The sequence below is a fragment of the Notolabrus celidotus genome, chromosome 22 (assembly GCF_009762535.1).
Source record: "Notolabrus celidotus isolate fNotCel1 chromosome 22, fNotCel1.pri, whole genome shotgun sequence".
NCBI classification, from domain to species: Eukaryota; Metazoa; Chordata; class Actinopteri; order Labriformes; family Labridae; genus Notolabrus; species Notolabrus celidotus.
Genome location: NC_048293.1, coordinates 10,154,655 through 10,174,003, shown reverse-complemented (window position 1 = coordinate 10,174,003; position 19,349 = coordinate 10,154,655). Strand labels below are relative to the sequence as shown.

General features: G+C 38.3%; 1 protein-coding gene across 1 annotated transcript in view; it reads left to right on the top strand.

Annotated features, from left to right (window-relative positions):
• Nucleotides 1–18,107, top strand: part of syt14a (synaptotagmin XIVa) — a 30,427-nt gene extending 12,320 nt beyond the window's left edge. Inside the window, exons 2-8 of the mRNA XM_034674480.1 lie at nucleotides 2,976–3,023; nucleotides 5,819–5,971; nucleotides 7,784–8,011; nucleotides 9,250–9,515; nucleotides 9,607–10,056; nucleotides 11,978–12,167; nucleotides 17,522–18,107. Coding sequence (XP_034530371.1) covers nucleotides 2,976–3,023; nucleotides 5,819–5,971; nucleotides 7,784–8,011; nucleotides 9,250–9,515; nucleotides 9,607–10,056; nucleotides 11,978–12,167; nucleotides 17,522–17,835 — 1,649 coding nt within the window. The 3' untranslated portion in view covers nucleotides 17,836–18,107. The remainder of the gene's footprint in view (nucleotides 1–2,975; nucleotides 3,024–5,818; nucleotides 5,972–7,783; nucleotides 8,012–9,249; nucleotides 9,516–9,606; nucleotides 10,057–11,977; nucleotides 12,168–17,521) is intronic.
• Nucleotides 18,108–19,349: the final 1,242 nt, after the last annotated feature.

Here is a 19,349-nt window from a genome sequence, read left to right as displayed (position 1 = left end):
GGTAAGGAAAAAAGTCAATGCGTGAATACGACTGATGAACTGGTGAGAACAATGAATATTGTCTTGCAGAAGGATGTTGTAGCCGCCAACTACCATGAAGACCAAAATCATTGATGAACTGTTTAATTGTCTCAGTTGATTACCAGGTGTGTTTATTGTTTGAGTTGTTGCTTCTGATGAATGTGTTGAAATTGCCTCCTTGCATGGCAGGGCATGAAGAATTAATGGAAATGGAGGAAAATAAGTTATGAAAAAATGATGGGTCTTCAGGTTGGCCCATAGATATTACCATTACCACTCTGTGGGGGCAGAGAACGGGTAATGTGTGAGTGTGTGTGTGTGCATGTGTGTGCATGTGTGAGTAGCTTGTGAGGCAGAGAGAAAGAGAGAGAGCAAGGGCGTTCAGGGCGTGTAGAAGAGCCACAGAGCTATGCCATTGTCACACTATAATTGTCCATCTATGTCAAGTTTGTCAATGGACATGAAAACTTGTTTTCCTTTTTGAATAGTTTGTTTATGGATGGGATGAAGCTGTTTGAGGCAGTACAGGATTTCTTTTGGGTAATGGTTGTTAAGTCCGTAGTCCGTCCGACTCATGACAGTGAACACAGTGGACATGGATGGTGTTGAACACTCTCAGTGGGATGCCTAAGCTTCTGAATCATGAAGTCCTTTATAAATTTGTTCTGGATCGTTTGTGGGTTGTTCTGGAATGCTGGTGAAAATGAGATTGTCCCTCACACTGTGCGATTGTAAGTCCAATATAGTGTCTTTCATGACTTTGTTACCGGCAGTAACAGAGGTGAGCTGGGTTGTGTGTGTGCTGACAGATTGCTGAAGTGATTAGTTTTCCTTGGTGAGTGTATCGATCATTGCAAACAGGTCAGAGGTTTTCAGAGACCAATAAAGACAACATGGATGAGGAGAGTAGTTTGACAACTGTTAATTCCGTGATTACCGCGGGAAAACCTCGGTCACATGACTCCAGCTGTCCTGCAGTCCTGCTCCATGTTGCGTTCGGAAAACGCAGCTGATGAGTGTTGGCGGATGGGAGAACATGGATTGCAGAAGATCTGAGATGGACCGGATACAGATCTTGACCTTAGACAGTCAAGAGGGAACTAAAGATAATTTTGGACTGGGATACAGTTGCAAAGGTGAATGTTTCTGAAATATATGAGTTCGTCCAAACAAAAAGAAAGTCTGGCCTGGACAAAACTAAATCTGCCTGGAAACAGGACCTTAATGTCAAAGTCTCCACGGAGACCTGGAATTATGCTGTACAGCGTGTCCACACCTCCTCACTCTGTCTAAGACATAAGAAACAATCTAAATTCTATCCCAATACAGATCCTTTTTGCACTTGGTGCCACCTTGAACTAGCAACAACTGGCCACATGTTCTGGGATTTGCCCATCTTTGCACTCATTCTGGAACCACCTTTTTGAAAAATGTTCAGACATTTCCTGAAAAACCATTGAACCTGACCCAATTTTAGATTCCCCAACAAGATTTTTGTTCCGATACTTAAATCAAACAATATCAACAGTATTTCATTCTTCATCATTTCATAGGAATAAGTAGGCCTCCAGGAATTTTGACATGTGCCTCAACCATCAAGTGCATTTAATTTTATGCACCGCAGCCAGGTCTGAAGTCTTCATGATAAAACTGTCTGTTGTTATGGTTGAACGTGAATGCATGGGTATTTTTGAAGAACTTTGACACTAACACAGATGATTGCTAGTTTCTGTGGCACTGCCTGATTCCTCAACAGAAGATATGGGTCCCAATCCTTGTCGCCGTTCTCAGAATATGGGTAGTGACCGACACTTCTAAATCTCCTTCAGCCCCATGAAACGGCACCTGAAAAAGCCTTATGCGGATCACCATCTCTCTCCGTTGCTGTTTTTAACTGAACTGACATTTATGAAATACAAAACGGTCCATTGTGATACACACTATTGCTAAACAAGTTAAAAATGGTGCTCAAACACAAAGTGTACCTAAGGTCAAAGGTCTGCTGCGTGCTGCTCAATTGGCTAAAAATAATCATCTGATTTGGCTTTTCATTATATTTTTTCAGGAGGAAAAAAAATTATTAAGATTTCTTGACTTTAGTTGAAATATATAGGACTCACATGTAAAGAGAACTATATTAACAATTGAATCAAACCTCAGAAATTTCTTAGGATTGCTATGCCTATTACAGGGGTAGCTTAAGTACACTCAAGCCCCTCCCTGGCACGGTCTTTGGTTTTTAACAGCTCAAACTGTCTTTAAACTGTCCACCCACATAACATATTGTTACCATACACTGTTTGAATACTGGTTATATATTATCCATGGTCATCACTATAGGGCGCCGTTTGTAAAGTTGTGCGCACGTAAAATAACAGCAACAATTCTCTACATTTAGCATTAAGATTTAATATTTCTATTTAACAATCAGCATTTATATCTTACATTTAACATTCATATTTATACTTAACAATCAGTCTTTATATCTTACATTTAACATTCATATTTATACTTAACAATCAGTCTTTATATCTTACATTTAACATTCATATTTATACTTAACATTTAGATTTAATGTTTAATATTTGCATTTAACATTTAGATTCAACATTTAACATTTTGATTTATATTTAATATTTAGATTTAACAGTGATTGTAACTTAAATATATTTTTCACAACAAAATTAAATATGAAGAAGATCAAAAATATTGCTCTAAATGTTATTTTAAAAAGTGAATTTTAAATATTCACACTATGTTTTCATGACGTTTTGGAGCTAAATTTGGAGAAATGTTGCTGTTATCTTCAGTGTGCACAACTTTACAAACGGGGCCCCATACATCCCCTGAAAGTTCATTAAATGCTCCAAATATTTCCACATTTTTCCATGTTTGCTATGTAATCCCTTCATTTTATCACAGCAGTATTCATTTACAGAGATTTGTCTTTACAGGTGGTGACCGAAACTGTGGAGGTCATGAGCTGATCTGTGTCAGAAAAGGTAGGGCAGATCAGGTTAACCTTTCACCTAACATGACTTTTTCCCACTCCACCCCCCTAATCAACAGGTGTCATTTTGACACTTGTCCTTGTTCTCTTGTTCCACTGTCCTCAGGTTGTGCTGTCTTCCCTATTGTTGGGCTGTGCTGCTGTTATTAGTGTGAGAGCTGGCAACTCTCATATTAATATTTAAAGCATACAATTTTGAATGGAATTCAATGGGACAAAACACCAAGTTATTTAATGCTAATAAATCAAAACACAGTTATGCTTACGAAATAAATATTTGCACAGCACATTCCTTGGATGATGCTGAACATTTCATACACTGCAACCATCACTCTAAGTTTTTCAAAATATGCAAAATCAATTAACTCCATGGTGTCAAACTTGAGCCTGTCCTGTTTGTTTTACTGTAATCACTACTGTACAGAAAACTTTGAATTCATTGAATATTACATCCAACTTCACCAAAGTGTTGACAACACATTTCATACTGATTGGCTGATGTGTGAATATTTTCAAAATTTATAATAAACATGCAGAGGAGGATGAGGGCCACTGAAGAAAAATAATAAGTTCAATATATGCTTTATTTTTCTTAGAAACAAAGTGAGAATTCCAAGAAAAAGTGAGGATTCTAAGATTAAAGATAGAATTCTAGAATTAAAGTTAGAAGTATGACCTTTTTTCTCAGAATTCTGAGATTGAAGTCAGAATTCTGACTTTCTTGTTAAATATTTGCACCTTAATTCAATTTTTTCCTTTATTCCAGTGGCCCTAATCCTCTTCCCGTAAAAGTGTACATGGTTATGTTGTGACATCTTACATCATTGTATGCTATTGCATCCATAGTGAGCTCTGCAGCTGGTTTCAAACAAGATGTATTGCATTTTTGTTGATAACTTTTAAAGAAACCTTGTTGAAAGGATCTTTATCAGCATCTAAATGACTTAAGTCTCACCTTGTGTCTTTTTGTAAAACTATGTTTAACATGATTTATCAAGGTTAACATAACATTATAAGCAGAGTTTTACATAAAGAATTGTCACAGTTTAACCTGTAGGTGGCACCCAAGGTCTATAGAAAAATCTGAGAAGTGCCTTGCAGGGTGCAAAGATTGAAGGAACAGAAGCGGCTGATAACTAGCATCATGTAATGCAACTGTTTGTGTCTTTCTTGTCTTTTTTGTGGATTAGTGGGTTAAGCAACATCTCTGAATATCCTAATAGCAGGAACTACTCATTGTCAATGCCCCTGTATGTTCTATCACCTTATCATGGAAATTACAAGTCAATTCATTCATGCAAATATGCCCTAAGAGAGTACTGTGGTAGCTTTAAAACATCTTAAGTTGCACTTGTGTTCATAATCTTTTAAATAATATTGGTAGACAAGTTCCAAATAACAGTCTGGAAGACTTAATCTTCACCGTTGCAATTTATACATTTGTACATTTGCTTCTGCCAGCTCTCACACTGCAGTTTCTTCAGGAATTGCCCATTCTAGTTTCTGTTCTGTTCTTACTTTGTGCTAATTGCTGTTTTGAGGCTATAAATGTAAGAATTACCAGTGGGTAGAGTCAGTCGAAGGTTGGCGGTTCGATCCCAGCTCCGGCAGTTCCTTGCAGAAGTGTCCTTGAGCAAGACACTGAACCCCATATTGTTCCCGCTTTTGTTCAACGGTGTGAATATGTGCGAATGAGATTAGCTAATACTGATGGTCCCTCAACAAAAAATAACTTATTTTTTATGTCAGTCAGTGCTAAGTCCTCTCGCATAAGTAGGTAGAGCAAAAGGCATCGGGGCATCCATCGCAGCCTTGGAAAGCTGCAGGTATTCCCTTTCAACAGAAACCATTTTTTTTATATTTTTTTATTGTATTGTCATTATTTGTGTCTTTATTTGCATGTTTGTAAAAACGAATACATTTCAAATCAAGCCAGTATCTTAGTATTTAACGCTTTCTGTCAGTCACTTGAGGGTTCAACCAATACGTCCTCCAGGTTCGACGGCAGATGATTTGTCCTGGTAACATTCAGTACATTTTCCTCCTTGAATTTCTCCAACAAATCAATACTACCCACTACCCACTTCAACTCGCCCAGTCAATGCTAAAGTTTCCTTCAAAGAAATGATGAACATATTCCCCCTTGAAAGTCAACTGAATTTTGTGTGGCACAGCAGTTTTTCTGTCAATGAGCGTGAGCCGCTGGGGCACTCATGAGGCTGAAGGGAATGCGTATCCATTCCTAGAGTCCCCATGGAATAACAAAGCCTGTCATTGGTCGGCTCTCTTCAGACATAAATCCTTGATGGTAAGCTTTTCCCTGATCAAGGAGGGAAAACCAGGAGTTACCACCTAAACTGTCCATGATATCTTGGACCCGTGGGATAGGCTGGTGGTCAGGATGGGTCTTCCTGTTCAAGAACTACTGTTACAAATCACTGTTTATACTCTTTAATCATTAACAAGTATGATTAACAAGTATTAACAGTGATCACTGCGTGCCTGCTCTGCCAGCACGCAGTGATCACGTCTCATCGCTGCCTTTCCAGTGCTTGGATCACTTGATACCACTATGATGCCACTCAGACATTCATACTGAAATGAGCCATTGCAGGTGCTTCCATATTGCACCTCTCAGTGGCAGAATGAAAAGGTCTTTAGATAGAATATATAGACATGTTGGGTTGGTCGTAATTGTTTGCTCAAGAGATAAAACACTTTGCCAATACTTTGCGGGTATTCAAATGGCAAACAAGAATTACTTCAGCTTGAACTTCTTTTTCACAGTCTCTCCAGAGGTGCTGGGGTTGCTGACGGCAATAGGACTCTTCATCATGCTCCTGACCATCCTCTTCTGGTACCTCAACACCAAGTTGGCACTAGAGAATCCAGGAAGCCTTCAGTGCCTTGATGACTTACGGAAAAGAACAGAGCTGCAAAGTAAGCCAGCATTTAACCGTAGTTTTGTACTCCACACCTATTTCAACATATTTCGTAAATGTTGAATTCCTCTGAAAATGTCAATTCTTTGCATACAGCTAATTTTGAACTTACAATTAAAAAGAGCGGTCACCTTCCATATTTTTGTTACATTTGTTTGATTTTTGCCTGACTGTGAAACAAAGTTCTAAAATTCAATGTCCAATGATCAAATGTAGATGAACTTAAATGCTAAATAACGTTTTTGTTTGTTTGTTTTTTTAATAAAAGAAAAGAAAGCAAACTAAGGACATACATTTGAATGAGTTTTACACATGTTGGTTTGGAAACAGATCAGGACCTTTACCATGACCTCATTATCATCTCCCCTAGGATCCAGCTAGGCCCTTGAAAATCTGTTCTTAAGTAGTTGTAACATTAAGTTACAATGTAAAAAGTGGACCCATGCCGCAAACAGTAGCACAAGTCCTAACCTCTTCTTGGGGCAATTGTTCACCAGTACTGGCTTTTCTGTACTATTGGAAGGGTTTTTGATGAAGGCCTGTCTATGTAACATCTGTTTACATAATAATAATACTAATAAAAAATCTATTTTATTTAGCACTTTTTAAAACAGGGTTACAAAGTGCTTTACAAATAAGAAAGAAACAAAAGACAATAAAAGAGAAATATGAGAAAGACAAATAAAAGGAAATAGAACAATCTTGGAAGAATAAAAACAACAAAAGATCAAAGATTAAAACAATCAAAAATCTGTCATTTTAAATATTTAAAAAATGTATATAAAGATAATGAAAAAATACATTATTGAATAATAAAATGCTGCCAGTGATACTACTCAAATAATAAAAACAGCAGGATTAAAACATGCTCAGGTGACATCTCCTGTAAAAGCACATCGATGAAAATGTGTTTTTAAAAGAGGATAAAAATGTTGCAAATCTGATCTCCTCTGAGAGATTGTAGCAGATTTCTATCAATAGTTTTTACAGTTTCTTGTTGAAATACCATTCAATGAAAGCAAGCATGAAGCATACAGAGCATTTTAAAACAGACCTAACGGTCACTGCTTAGACTTTCGCAATCTAGCAACAGTAAACGCTGGTGATGATGTTGTTGTAATGTGAACATGAATTCTGCTTCAGTTAACCTTACTTACACTTTAACTTATTACTTACCTCTCAATATTCAGTCGCAATTGTTTTACAGTTATAATTTAGTCTTATCCAGTCCAGGGATTAATCTACCTTTTCATTAACTTCACACATTGGCAATTGAGATCAGAATTTCAACTGTTTATATTAACTATTTTCAGTTTAAACCTGATTGAACTTAGGTTGGATACATCCTCAATGTTTCATGGCTTGCAGCCACAGATGATGGTTGCTGTAAAGGGGCCTATGATACAAATAAGAAAAACTTTAAAAAGATGTCTCTGACCTTTAGGTACAGTGAGTTTTTAAAAGTTCAATACACTCAATTTTGGATGCTTTTTACAAAGGGCAACAGATAAATCAAGACATTAAGAGTCACAACACTCAGATGTTGACCACAAGATCATTGAGATTATATTCTGGTAAATAAAATAAGAATAATACACACAATGAATGGAGTAGATAAAGTTCCTGTTAAATGATACAACACCTTGTAAACAAACAGTTGTACTTCAAATTATTTTTCTCTTTGCCTATTACAAATGCAAGAGACACATTTAATGCAGGATTGAGTCCAGTAAAAGTTTGTAGTGTTGTTGAAGATTTGCATTTCTATGTTTTGCACAATAACCAGGAAAAATGTCTTAAATCTGATCAGGCACGGCCTACCCTGATGCCAACCAGCAGAGCTCTTCTTCAGACAGTGAGGATGACCTAATGGGTCAGTTTCAAGAAGCAGCTAGCCGCTCCCAAGGCCTCAGAGAAGGTGCCAAGGCAGCTGCTAATGTGAAACTTGAAAGTGGTTTCAGCTGGCAAAGCCTCCAGAAGTACAGCCTGCTGACTGCTGATTATGATGGCTACAGTAGCGAAGCCTCGGCTGATCATGGTATGTTTTGTATCAATGGATTTGTTTCATGACTCATTCTTCTTCCACACTTCTTTCTTTTTACAATTACAATGCAGGCTTTAAGTGCAGCTATATTTCTAAACATTGAACTGAACTCAAAATACTGTATACATATTATTTTGTTTTCTGAACAACCACTCCTTGACATGTTTTTCTTTCTTTTTTTCCATTATAAGTGTCTGTTTCCCATCTTCCACACATAAAGGCAGAAGTATAAATCAGCCTTAAGTCTTCATCTCCCATCAAAGTTACATACCATAGATCTTTCTGGGAGTCCCTGATCTCCCTTGTCTCGTAGGTTCCTCTGGGTTGCTTTTGTAGATGGTCTGCTCCTGTGGGACCCTGCCAGACTCCAGTAGCTTCAACTATTGATACCAGTCTCACTGTTACAATGCTAATCTCAGAACAGTCTAACTTCGACTGCTATTATCAACACTTTGTTGCCTTGAGTATTAAGATCAGTCAATTAGCATTCTGCAAATCATAAAGCTAATTTCACCATCATTATGAGTATTGTATTCATGAGTTTGAATGTACTGTTTTAATTGTTTTTGATGTTGTTGTTATGTCTCTGTCTTCAAACCCAACATGGTTGAGGCAGATGGCTGGCTCAGCTCTAGGTTTCTGCCTGTTCAAAGGAAGTTTTTCCTTGCAACAATACCTTGCTAAATGCTACAAAGTGCTCAGCTCATGGTGGATTAAGATTAGATAAGACTGAAACCGCCTGTAAGATGGGACAGGATCCGATCCTGTCTTGATGTTTGGTCTTTGTGAATAATATAACATTGAGTAGGGTCTTGTCCTGCTTGTTTTGTAAAGGGTTTTGAGATAACATTTGTTGCGAAATTGGTACTATATAAATCAAGACTGATTGATTGTTTGATCTTTGTCATTAGTTGGCACTTTACTAGAGAAGAGGTTTGTTCAGCGTGAAAATTTACCCAGTAATTGTCTAGAGATTACATGGAAAAACAAAAAATGTTCTTAGTTGGGAAATCTACCAAACTAGCAAGGTACATAATCTTAGAGTAGTTATTGATTTGGCTGTACAGCCTTTTTTGCCCATAGTTTTTGGGGTCATTTGACACGTTATGTAATGTTCAAATTGTGGCAACACTTGATGAAACAGTCAACTATTTCAACATGATTTCAATAAAAAATCACAGTATACCTTTTTTATCCTTTAACACTTTACCCCCGACTTCCCTACCAACCAGCCAATTGCATCCAAAGGATTAGAAGAACCCCCCCATTGGATGAGCTTCAGCCACCTCCCTATCAGGATGAGAATGGATCTCCAAGGATGTCTTGTACACTGTCAGACCTGGGAGATGCCAAGTGCTATTTCTCACATACCAGTGGAAGTCCCCACCTGTCTTTTGGAAAATGTCCAAGCGAAGACAGTGACGAACATGAGAGCTACCTCAACAAGGGCTATGAGGAGGATGTTCCTAGTGACAGTACAGCTGTCCTCAGCCCAGAGGTAAGTAAAGTAATGGTTAAAAAAAAAAGATTTGGCTGGAAATGTATTTTGAGCTGTTTATTAAACATTGACCATTTCCTTGTTTTCTTAGGATTATTCAGCCCGTGGGTCAGCAGCTCAGCTACCAAAAGGATATGACATAGATCCACTTGCAAAACATGGCACTCTGGATGTTGTGTTTGACTATGATTCAGAGGACCAGCAGCTAGCAGTCACAATCGTGGCAGTATCGGATCTCCCCCCTCTAAAACACACTGGAAACATTACTTGGCAGGTCCATCTTGTGATGCTGCCCTCCAAGAAGCAGAAGGCAAAGACAGGGATCCACAAAGGCCCATGCCCAATCTTCACGGAGACCTTCCGATTTAGCCATGTGGAAGCAGAGATGATAAGTAACTACGCTATCCGATTCCGTCTGTATAGTATGCGGCGGATGAAAAAAGAGGAGGTGCTCGGGGAAAAGTTGTTCCATCTCACCAAGCTCAACCTTCAGGGCAGAGTGTCTGTGCCTGTCATATTAGACTCCTGCTGTGCTCTCCTGGTAAGTAGGATCCAGCAGGCTGTAAGGCTCCCTCACAATACCAAACAAATGTACTTCTACACTGACTGATCTTTCATTGTTTGGAAAGCATTTTTAGAGAGAGGATATATCAACAGCTGGAATATAGCAACAATAATGTAGGTACAAATCATTTCACAAAGAGCTCATAGTGCATTTTTGTAGAACACTACACTCCAAGCATACTAGCCTGCTCATCTGACCAAAAGTCTCCAAAAGTAATATGGGAGGTACAGCCTTCAGTTATCAGGCCCCTCACCTATAGAATGATCTACCAGTCAGGGTACGGGAGGCAGACACCTTCTCTACCATTAACAATAGGCTTCAAACATTCCTTTTTGATAATGCTTTTTGATAAAGGGCTGGCTCAGGCTTGGAACAGCTGTTACTTATGTTGCTATAGGCTACAGTATGATTTCCGGGGGAACTGACACACTGACCCCCCCACCTTTCCGCCTCTCTTCTCTGTCTGCCCGTCACTAACTTTAAGTCTTCATTTCCAATCAAAGTTACTAAACATACATTATATCTTTCTGGGAGTTCCTATGATTTTACAAATCATATTATCTTATAGGACATGCATATATGCATTATCGTCTACAAGGAACAGTTCTGTCACTGCCTAATTTTAAGTAACAATTCATTTGGTTTGGTTGTTTGCTTCTCACCCGCTCACTTTTTGTTTTTTTACAAAAATACATCAGAGAAACCAAGGATCACTTACATACTCTAATTTTTGCTTTGGCCAGAGGCAAGAGAGGCAACTTTCAGTGTGTTTTGTTAAACATAAATACACATTGTGAGGGAAGTCCATTTAAATCCATAAAACAATAACAGGGCTTTGATAGCCCCCACAGATATAGTATATTCTTTACTGTTGTCCTCTGCTCAGGGAAGAGAGAACACAGATTAGTGAGAAAACACGTTTTGACATTTTCAAACGTCTTTTGTAGCTAACATTGACTCAAGGGGATACTTCAAGTTTTTTAAGAGGGGCTGTGTGAGGTATCTATTTTCTAACTTGTTGTTGCAGACATCACTTTTCAAATCACTTTTTTTCCATTCTCCCAAATCATGTTTCTTTTTTGCAATGCTGAGATGTCTCTGCTGGAGTTCACCAGTGTGTGTATTTGCCTCCTCCACCAAGACCTCCAACTCCATGGTTTCAAACTTCATTTTTTGTTTACGGCCACTCTGCTCTCCCAAACTATCCATGGTGACAGCCGGTAGCACATGCAAAATCCTCATTTAAGGGCGGTCCTCATCACTTTTGCACCTGTTATCAATTGCGCACACTATCATAGTAGGTCACCCGCAACACGCCCATAAATAGCATGTGCTATTGTTTTGTTTTCAAAAGCAATTTAGCACTCGTTTTTTAGGATCTTAGTAGATCAGGCCCTTAGTATCTGGGGTGCTTTTGTAAAGTTGTGCACACTGAAAATAACAGCAACAATTCTCCACATTTAGCTCCAAAACTTCATTTTATTCTGGTACTAATGGTGCCCCATACAAACTCACACTGCCACCTAGTGGAAGTGCCAAAATAAAAGCTTCATAAAGCGATACAGATATAATAATTGATAGGACTTATAAAGCGCTTTTCTGGGTACTCAAAGATGCTTATATATCCCAACCATAGTCTGTCACTACTGACTCCTGCTGGTTACTAGCCGGAGTGCCTGGCATAACATTTTTTTAAAGACATGTTTGGAGGCCATTAAGAGATTTCACAACGCACAGAGACAGCATTGACCAAATCTGTGGTACGCACAAACTAAGTTGCAATTGCTAAGTCTATCGCTTTATAAAGCTTTTATTTTGGCATTTCCACTAGTGAATTTGCATATTACAATGCATATATTACAGTGAAAATGTTCTGATTGTGTACAAACATTTTCAGGTTGGTGAATCCCAGGTCAGCCTATCAGATATGACATGCAGTGAAAGTGCTTCATCGTTCCAGTCAGTCAGTCAGATTTCCACACCAGAGATCCTTGTTGGCCTGGTGTACAATGCCACAACAGGACGTCTCTCTGTGGAGGTCATCAAAGGTATCCATTTCAGAAATTCAGCTGCCAACAAGCCACCCAGTAAGTACTCTTAACCGATTTTGTTTGGTTATTTGCCAAAAGAGAAAAAAAGAGCTTAAACCATTTGTATTAGATGACAGACAAGCCTGTTCATAAAAAAATTTTTTAGACAGTTTTTGTTGTGGCCATAACATCAGTACATCAATCCGCTTCTAAAGCAACCAGTAATATTGTTCTTGTGCAACAAACTTTTTAGTAATTCCTTATCTCACAAATCACCAAGCCATATAGGCCACTGGTTTGTCTTCTGCTTAAGACTTGACTAGGTTAGGTTGTACAATGAAAAAGGTCACTGTTTTTTAATTGAATTGAATTGAATATATGGGAAAAACTCAGTTCTAGAAAATCTATGCGAAGCTTGTAACATTTCCAAATGAGAAAGAGTCGAATCTATGGTAACTGCTGTTCCTTCATAACATTGATTTGATCCATGGCTTATTTTCTGGTCAGCCTTGTTAGTCATTTTGAAGGGATCAGACCAGCATGTTCAAATAAAACCTGGGTGTTGTTGAATGTGCTTTGTTGTTAGCCTTCTGATCCCGCAAGTCTTTCCTTTCATCTCCTGTTATGTCTGCACATGAAATGATTCACCCTACGGCAATGTTTACATCTTGGTCCATTGTTTTTTTCCTACTGCTATCCAACCCTTGTTGTCAGATGGGCTATTCTGTTGTCTAAAACATTTGATAGGTGGACAGGTTTATATTATCAGAGGTGAGTCTCTGTTCTTGACATAAAGTAATTTGTGATCTTTTGTAATGCAGTTTGTTTTTTTCATACTATCTACATGGATGAAGTCAATCACTAACAAAGCATTTTCATTGGTTGACTTATTTATCTACTTATCTGATTTATAATTTAAATATCTGCTGCACTTTTCTCAAGTATTAGTTGAAAATTAATGATTTAGATTGTGACATTTAAAACACAAGTGTTATTCGATCCCAGCTACCACTGTCCACATGTCAAAGTGTCCTTGGACAAGACACTGAACCTCATATTTCTCCTGAGCGGCACAGCCGATGGCATGTGAATGAGAATGAATAGGACTAAATAAAACTGGTGGGCACTTTACACAGTAACCTCTACCATCATGGATGTGGCATGTTGAGTAAAAAATCGAGTCGTCACAAGACTAGAAAAGCACTATCCTGTATCTAATGTACTTACAGTCCATCTACCATTTTACTAACAGTATTGTGGCTTCAGTTTGAAATTAGATCAGCAGATATGACAACAGTATATATTGTATATAACCCTTGTTAAAAAAGTTTAACAAGTTTACATTTGCCCATTCCACTGTTCCTCTGGCAGACACACAAATTGTATCCATGAAGATAGTAACTTGTTGTAAATCTTGCTACCTGATTTTTTGGATGTGTATGTCCTGTTATGCATGCAGCCCTGCAACCACTCTCAGAAATCTGTGTATTGTGTTTATGTCAATGATGCCTGGCCTTTCATGTTCATGCAGTTCACCAAGGGATGAACTGCTTTCGTTTGATTAATGGCTGGATGGCAATTGAAAAGGAAATGCTAAGCAACATTGACAGGTGGTTTTATCCAAACAGTGCAATTTGGCATGCTTTAGGTGTCCTTTTCTATTGTCCAGTTCTGCATGTAGCACTTGAAACAATACCAGGCGTATAGCATTAATAATCATCTAAAAGTAACATGAAAAGTTATTGCTGTTTTTCTTGTGGTCATGAATGTAATCATCGAAGGATAGATGCCAGATTTCTAAATTGTTTGAACAAAGAACAGTCTGTTGAAAAAGTTTGGATGTTGTGTAAAATGTGAATATAAACAGAATACTGATGGTGTGTATATCAATTAAACCCTTTATTTAATTGTATATAATACAAAGACAATATATCAAATGCTGAAGCTGAAAAACATTATTGTTTTTCTGAAAAATATATGGACATTTTAAATTTGATGCCAACAACATCTTTCATTGAGTTGCATGGAAACATATATTTCAGCTGCTCAACAATTCTTAGTCGTATTTTTCAATTTAGGATGCAAATGTTTTCATTGGGTGCAGCTTCCATGATTTTTTAAAAATACTGTCAAGTTTTGATTCTTCAGATGACAGGATAATTTTTTATTTTGAGTCTACGCAGTGAATTCCACTACAGAGATATGTCAATGGAGCACAGCCTCAGAGCCCAAAGATCATGGACATCCAGTATTGATCAATCGGCCTTGTCCCTTTGGTACAGAAATTTCTCCAGATTCTCTGAATATTTTATTGATTTTATTTACTGTAGATGGTGAAGTCCCTAAAGTCTTTGCAATTTTTCATTGGGGAACATGATTTTGAAACTGTTAGGCCATTAGATCCTGCAGTCTCTCGTAGAGTGGTGAACCCCTAATCATCTTTATTTCCGAGCGACCCAGCCTCTTTGAAATGCCTCTTTAGAATGCATTCCTTTAAATACCCAGTAATTAAATGAATCTGTTGCAAATTAATCTAATTGGTTAGAAAGTTGTTTTGTGGAGTTTTTTTTTAGCATTACAAAAGTTTTTATGTGTTTTGCTGTCCGTGACACAACTTTTTTGAAACATGTTGCTGGCAATCAAATTTAAAATCAGCATATATTTGTTTATTGAACAAATATAATTTCAGGTTTCAACATTTAATATATTTTCTTTGCACAGTATTCAGTTAAATATAGGCTTTAGATTATTTATAAACCAAAACCAAAAACATTTTATCAACATTTTACACAGCATTCCAACTTTTTTGGAATTGGGGGTACATCTCCTACAAACAGTACAGACTGACAAGTCAGCTAAATTATCAGTTGCAGCCCCTGTCTTGCACGAACAACACCAAAGAGCTGTGCATTGCAACTGCTGGTGTTTTGGACATTCAAGCCTCTACATCAGGGGCCTCAAACTGCTGGCCTTCAGGCCATGTGTTGCTTACAACAAAGTTACATCAAAGACGTCTCTTTCCAAACCCAAAAGAAAAGTGGATGGGGAACACACAGTTTTTATTTAGAAGACAGAAATTACAATATTTTTCGTGGAGCTTAGTAGAAATTCAACATACTTGATATGCAAGGAAGGGGTTCTGTTTTTGAGGTAAACAATCTCAAGCGTCATTACGAGACCATACTCAGAGAACAGTTTGATAAGATATTAAGTACACAAAGAAAAGAAGGGCCATGCAGCTGTAGAGAGGGCTGATGGTTCAGCAAAGTCTTTACCAGAACAATGCTGATGCCGCAGTCGAAGCCAATAACTTGGTAAGTTATTTGCTGAAGCAGACATGACTGGACATTTTCAGTCAGAATTACCTTCATTCATCTAAGAATTGAGCAAAGTATTCAGTCAGGTAATAGGCAGTAGATAAGGACCACTTTGAACCAAGTATGCCTAGCCAGAGAGAAGGCTTGTCAAATGTTTCAACAGTTATGAAGTTCTTGAACCAGATATCAGCTTGATGTATAACAGCTAGTCCACCATTACATCCCCCTGGCAAAAGCTTCTGTATGCCAGGAGATGGGGCTTGAGTGTCATTAAGTCCAGCTGATTCTACAATGTGTCAGCCAGGCAAAGAATGTCAATACTCTTGTCTGTATTGCTTTCATGGATAAGTGAAATCAATATAGTCAAACCTTGCTTAACATGAAGATTGCAGCAGATGCTGAGGCTGGTGATGAGGAAAGCTGCACCGTGTCAGCATAGGCCAGGGGCCTCAGATTGCTTGGGTGCGTTCCTGTGTTTTGTTGGGATGACACCTGTCAGATGGTACTAAGAGAAAAATAATGTCTGCATAAACAAACTTACATCAGGATGCCCTGTACACATAGCAGGGATGATATGAATAGTCCTGATATTTTGGTGAAAATAAATCCAGTAGAGATGTACCAGAGTAGCATTTGATTATCCACACTTAAGTAAGCATGCTCATGGATTGCTAGTTAGCAGGACGATACTAACTGGAGTCAGTAATGGAGCTAACAGCTCGAGCAACTTGAGCAGCTACCAGCTGACTGGTGGCCAACAGCCACTGGCAGAAAAGGTGAGTACACAGAGCTTGTTGTTCAGCCTTCAAACTATTAGCAGCACAGAAGTGGGGGTGTAAAAATGGTTAATGTATACTTATATTGGGTGAAAAAAACGTATAGGTTGAGCAAAAAAATAAAGATTAGTCTATGAAGCAGAGACAAATGCACAATGCAGGGTATGGTCAAATGTTAACCAAAGGGCGCTATAAGCCAGGCCACCTATCACTGCAGAGGTAGTGTAGACGGAGCACTAAGTTGATGTCACAGATGTTGGTGTTTCTTGTGCTGGTTACTAGCTTGGCTGCCATTCTGCTGTGTGTTGTTGCTCGCTGGTCTACTGTTGTCCCTGCCTGCTGGTGCTCCTCGTGCTGCTCATGTACTCACTTCTGCTTCTGCTTTATTTCTTGGTGTGATGCTAGTAGTCCCACTTATTGGCTGACTGGTCACCTGCCAATCTGCTCTCCTCCCCCATTTGTTCTGAAGAAAGTCTATCTGCAGGCAGAATGCTTAAGGGTGCAGATAAGCATGCTAATAATCAGTCAATGTCCAGACAGAAAGTATACAAATTGATAAAAAACACAGTTTACCTCCAAAGTGCGACATGCACACCAGGGTCTGTCACACCCAGGTTCATACTGTTGTCATGATGCCTTAAAGTTATGTTATGTTTTTAATTATTTCATTTGTTGACATCTGACATGCATCTCTTCCTCCAGATCCCAATTGGGATACTGCTATGGGCAGTATGTTGATGTCTTTGCACTTGCAAAGTCATAAGACTGCCTGATCTTCATAGCCAAAAAAATAACAGAAGCTCCTGAAGGGCTTTCCGAAGGGGAATTTTAATTTTACTGTGTGTTAATAGAGGAACCTCATTTTAAACACCTATTTAGACTTAGTTCTGACTGCTTCTCCATTTTTATCCTCAGCAATATCCATTACTTGTACATATGTTAGCCTACTATAGTTGCATAGCAACAAGATGTAACCCCATGAGTTCTCACCCCACACCTTGCTTTGTGTTTTATCAGAAAACCATACTTTATATGCAGTTATACTGTAGGTCAAACATCAACTGCATTCAGATTAGTTCAAACAAAATGGTTTGTCAGGAATGTGTCATTCATTGCTTCAGATCAAACAAAGCCATCATCAGTGCTTCAATTCAAAGGTACTTTACCACAGCAACAAAAAGATTTGCTCACATTTCCATTGAAAAATCTCTTATTAAAATAATTGTCCAAAAAACTCCTTGTAAAAAGATTTAAGATACATTTCACAGATTTACCAAATTTTCCTTGTCATTGTCACCTTCCCATGTTTCTTGCTTAGATACTTTTGTCAAGCTGACCTTGATCAACTCCATGGGCCATGAGATGTCCAAGTGTAAGACATCCATCTGTCGGGGTCAGACCAACCCAACCTACAAAGAGACATTTGTCTTCCAGGTAGCCCTTTTCCAGCTTTCAGATGTCACACTCATCTTCTCTGTCTACAACAAGCGCAGCATGAAGCGCAAGGAAATGATTGGCTGGATTTCACTTGGCCTCAACAGCTCTGGAGAGGAGGAGCTCACTCACTGGACTCAGATGAAGGAATCTAAAGGAGAGCAGGTTTGCCGCTGGCACACTTTGTTGGAGTCCTAGCAGAAAAAGGTTTTTTGAAGAGAGTGGTTTTATAATTCTGCAGAGCAAAGGTGAGGATAATGACATATGTTCAGGAAACAAGTGGTCAGTCAGAAAAAGAAAAAACAATGTAGTCATTGAACAGTTCTCACAGATATTTATTTGTCGCACTGCTTGTAATGTGAAGTCATTTGGCTAATGACTTGCAATTGCTTTTAAGTTTCTGTTGACGGCATGCTGTTGAGCTGGGACTGCCACCAACATGTAGACTCTGCTTTGACTGACCCAACTAAAAAGGCCCAGATTTTTTCCTTCTTCTGTTCTAGTTTTTTTTTTTTTTAAGCTCAGTAACATTTGAGTCAAAATGTTGCTAAACCTGGTTGTTGTGGTATTGTTTGTTTGAAACAAAGCTTTGCATATTTTCTTTGTGCTATGCTTGTCCTGAAGGAACATAAGAGTACATATTGTCAGGATACCTTTTGATTTAAAGCTTTATTTAGAGGTCAGTTGTTTAAGACTAGGGTGTGGTTTAATGGTTCCTTCAAATGGGGTCGTGTTTACCGTGTTCACAAGAAATGGCCATATGAACGCCCCCATCTCATCATATTCACGACATCTTCAACATTTTCTGATAACATCGAGTTCACGAGTCTGATGACATCCACAGAAATGGGGGAGCCCATAGACTCCAGTTTCACGCAAATACATGAAGATATTATGAGACTGATAGGGTCTGTGGTTAGAGGAGCAAAATTAGCAAACGTTAGTGAGAGCAAAGCTTGTACAACATGAATTGATTAACATTAGCTACGTATGGGACCAAGAGGAGTTGTTTTTTCCTCTGCACAGCATTTCAGCAAATATAAACAATTTTAATATTAGCATTTCCATTTATAAAGCAAGGAGGACAACATTCAAACTTTTGGCCTTGAACGTCTGTTGCCTAGTAAAAGTGTTACTACTTGAACGCCAAGCCACTTATTGACACGACTTCACCAAACGCCTTCACGACTTTACGAGTTCCCTTTGAAGGCAGCATAACGTACTTACCATCACTGCTCATGCACCCAACTTATTCTGCACTAATCAAAATCAGTACTTGTTTCTGGCAGTAAACAGTAACATACCAATTCTCCCATCCAGGGGATACATTTGTAACACAAGTTACATAAATTAAATATGGATAGAGTACATTGTCATGTTGAAAATGTTGCAATTTTTAAGTTAATAAGATGACATCACAACGTGCCTTCTGCTTATTCATAGACATGATCTCCTTCATTCAAAGATGTTGGGAAGAAGATAGGTTTTTATCTTTTTTATCCATGCATAGGTTTAACAGAATAACTGCTCTTAAAGGTGCAGGGAGTAATAATGGGGATATTAGCAACATCTAGTTGTGCAATTCAAGAATGTATAGAAAGAACCAGTAGCTCTCCCGAAAATGGCAATTAGTTATCCAACATCGTGTTACCGCCAGACAAAGGACTAAAAGAATTTATTAAACTATTAGGGCATCCTCAGGTCTCAGACTG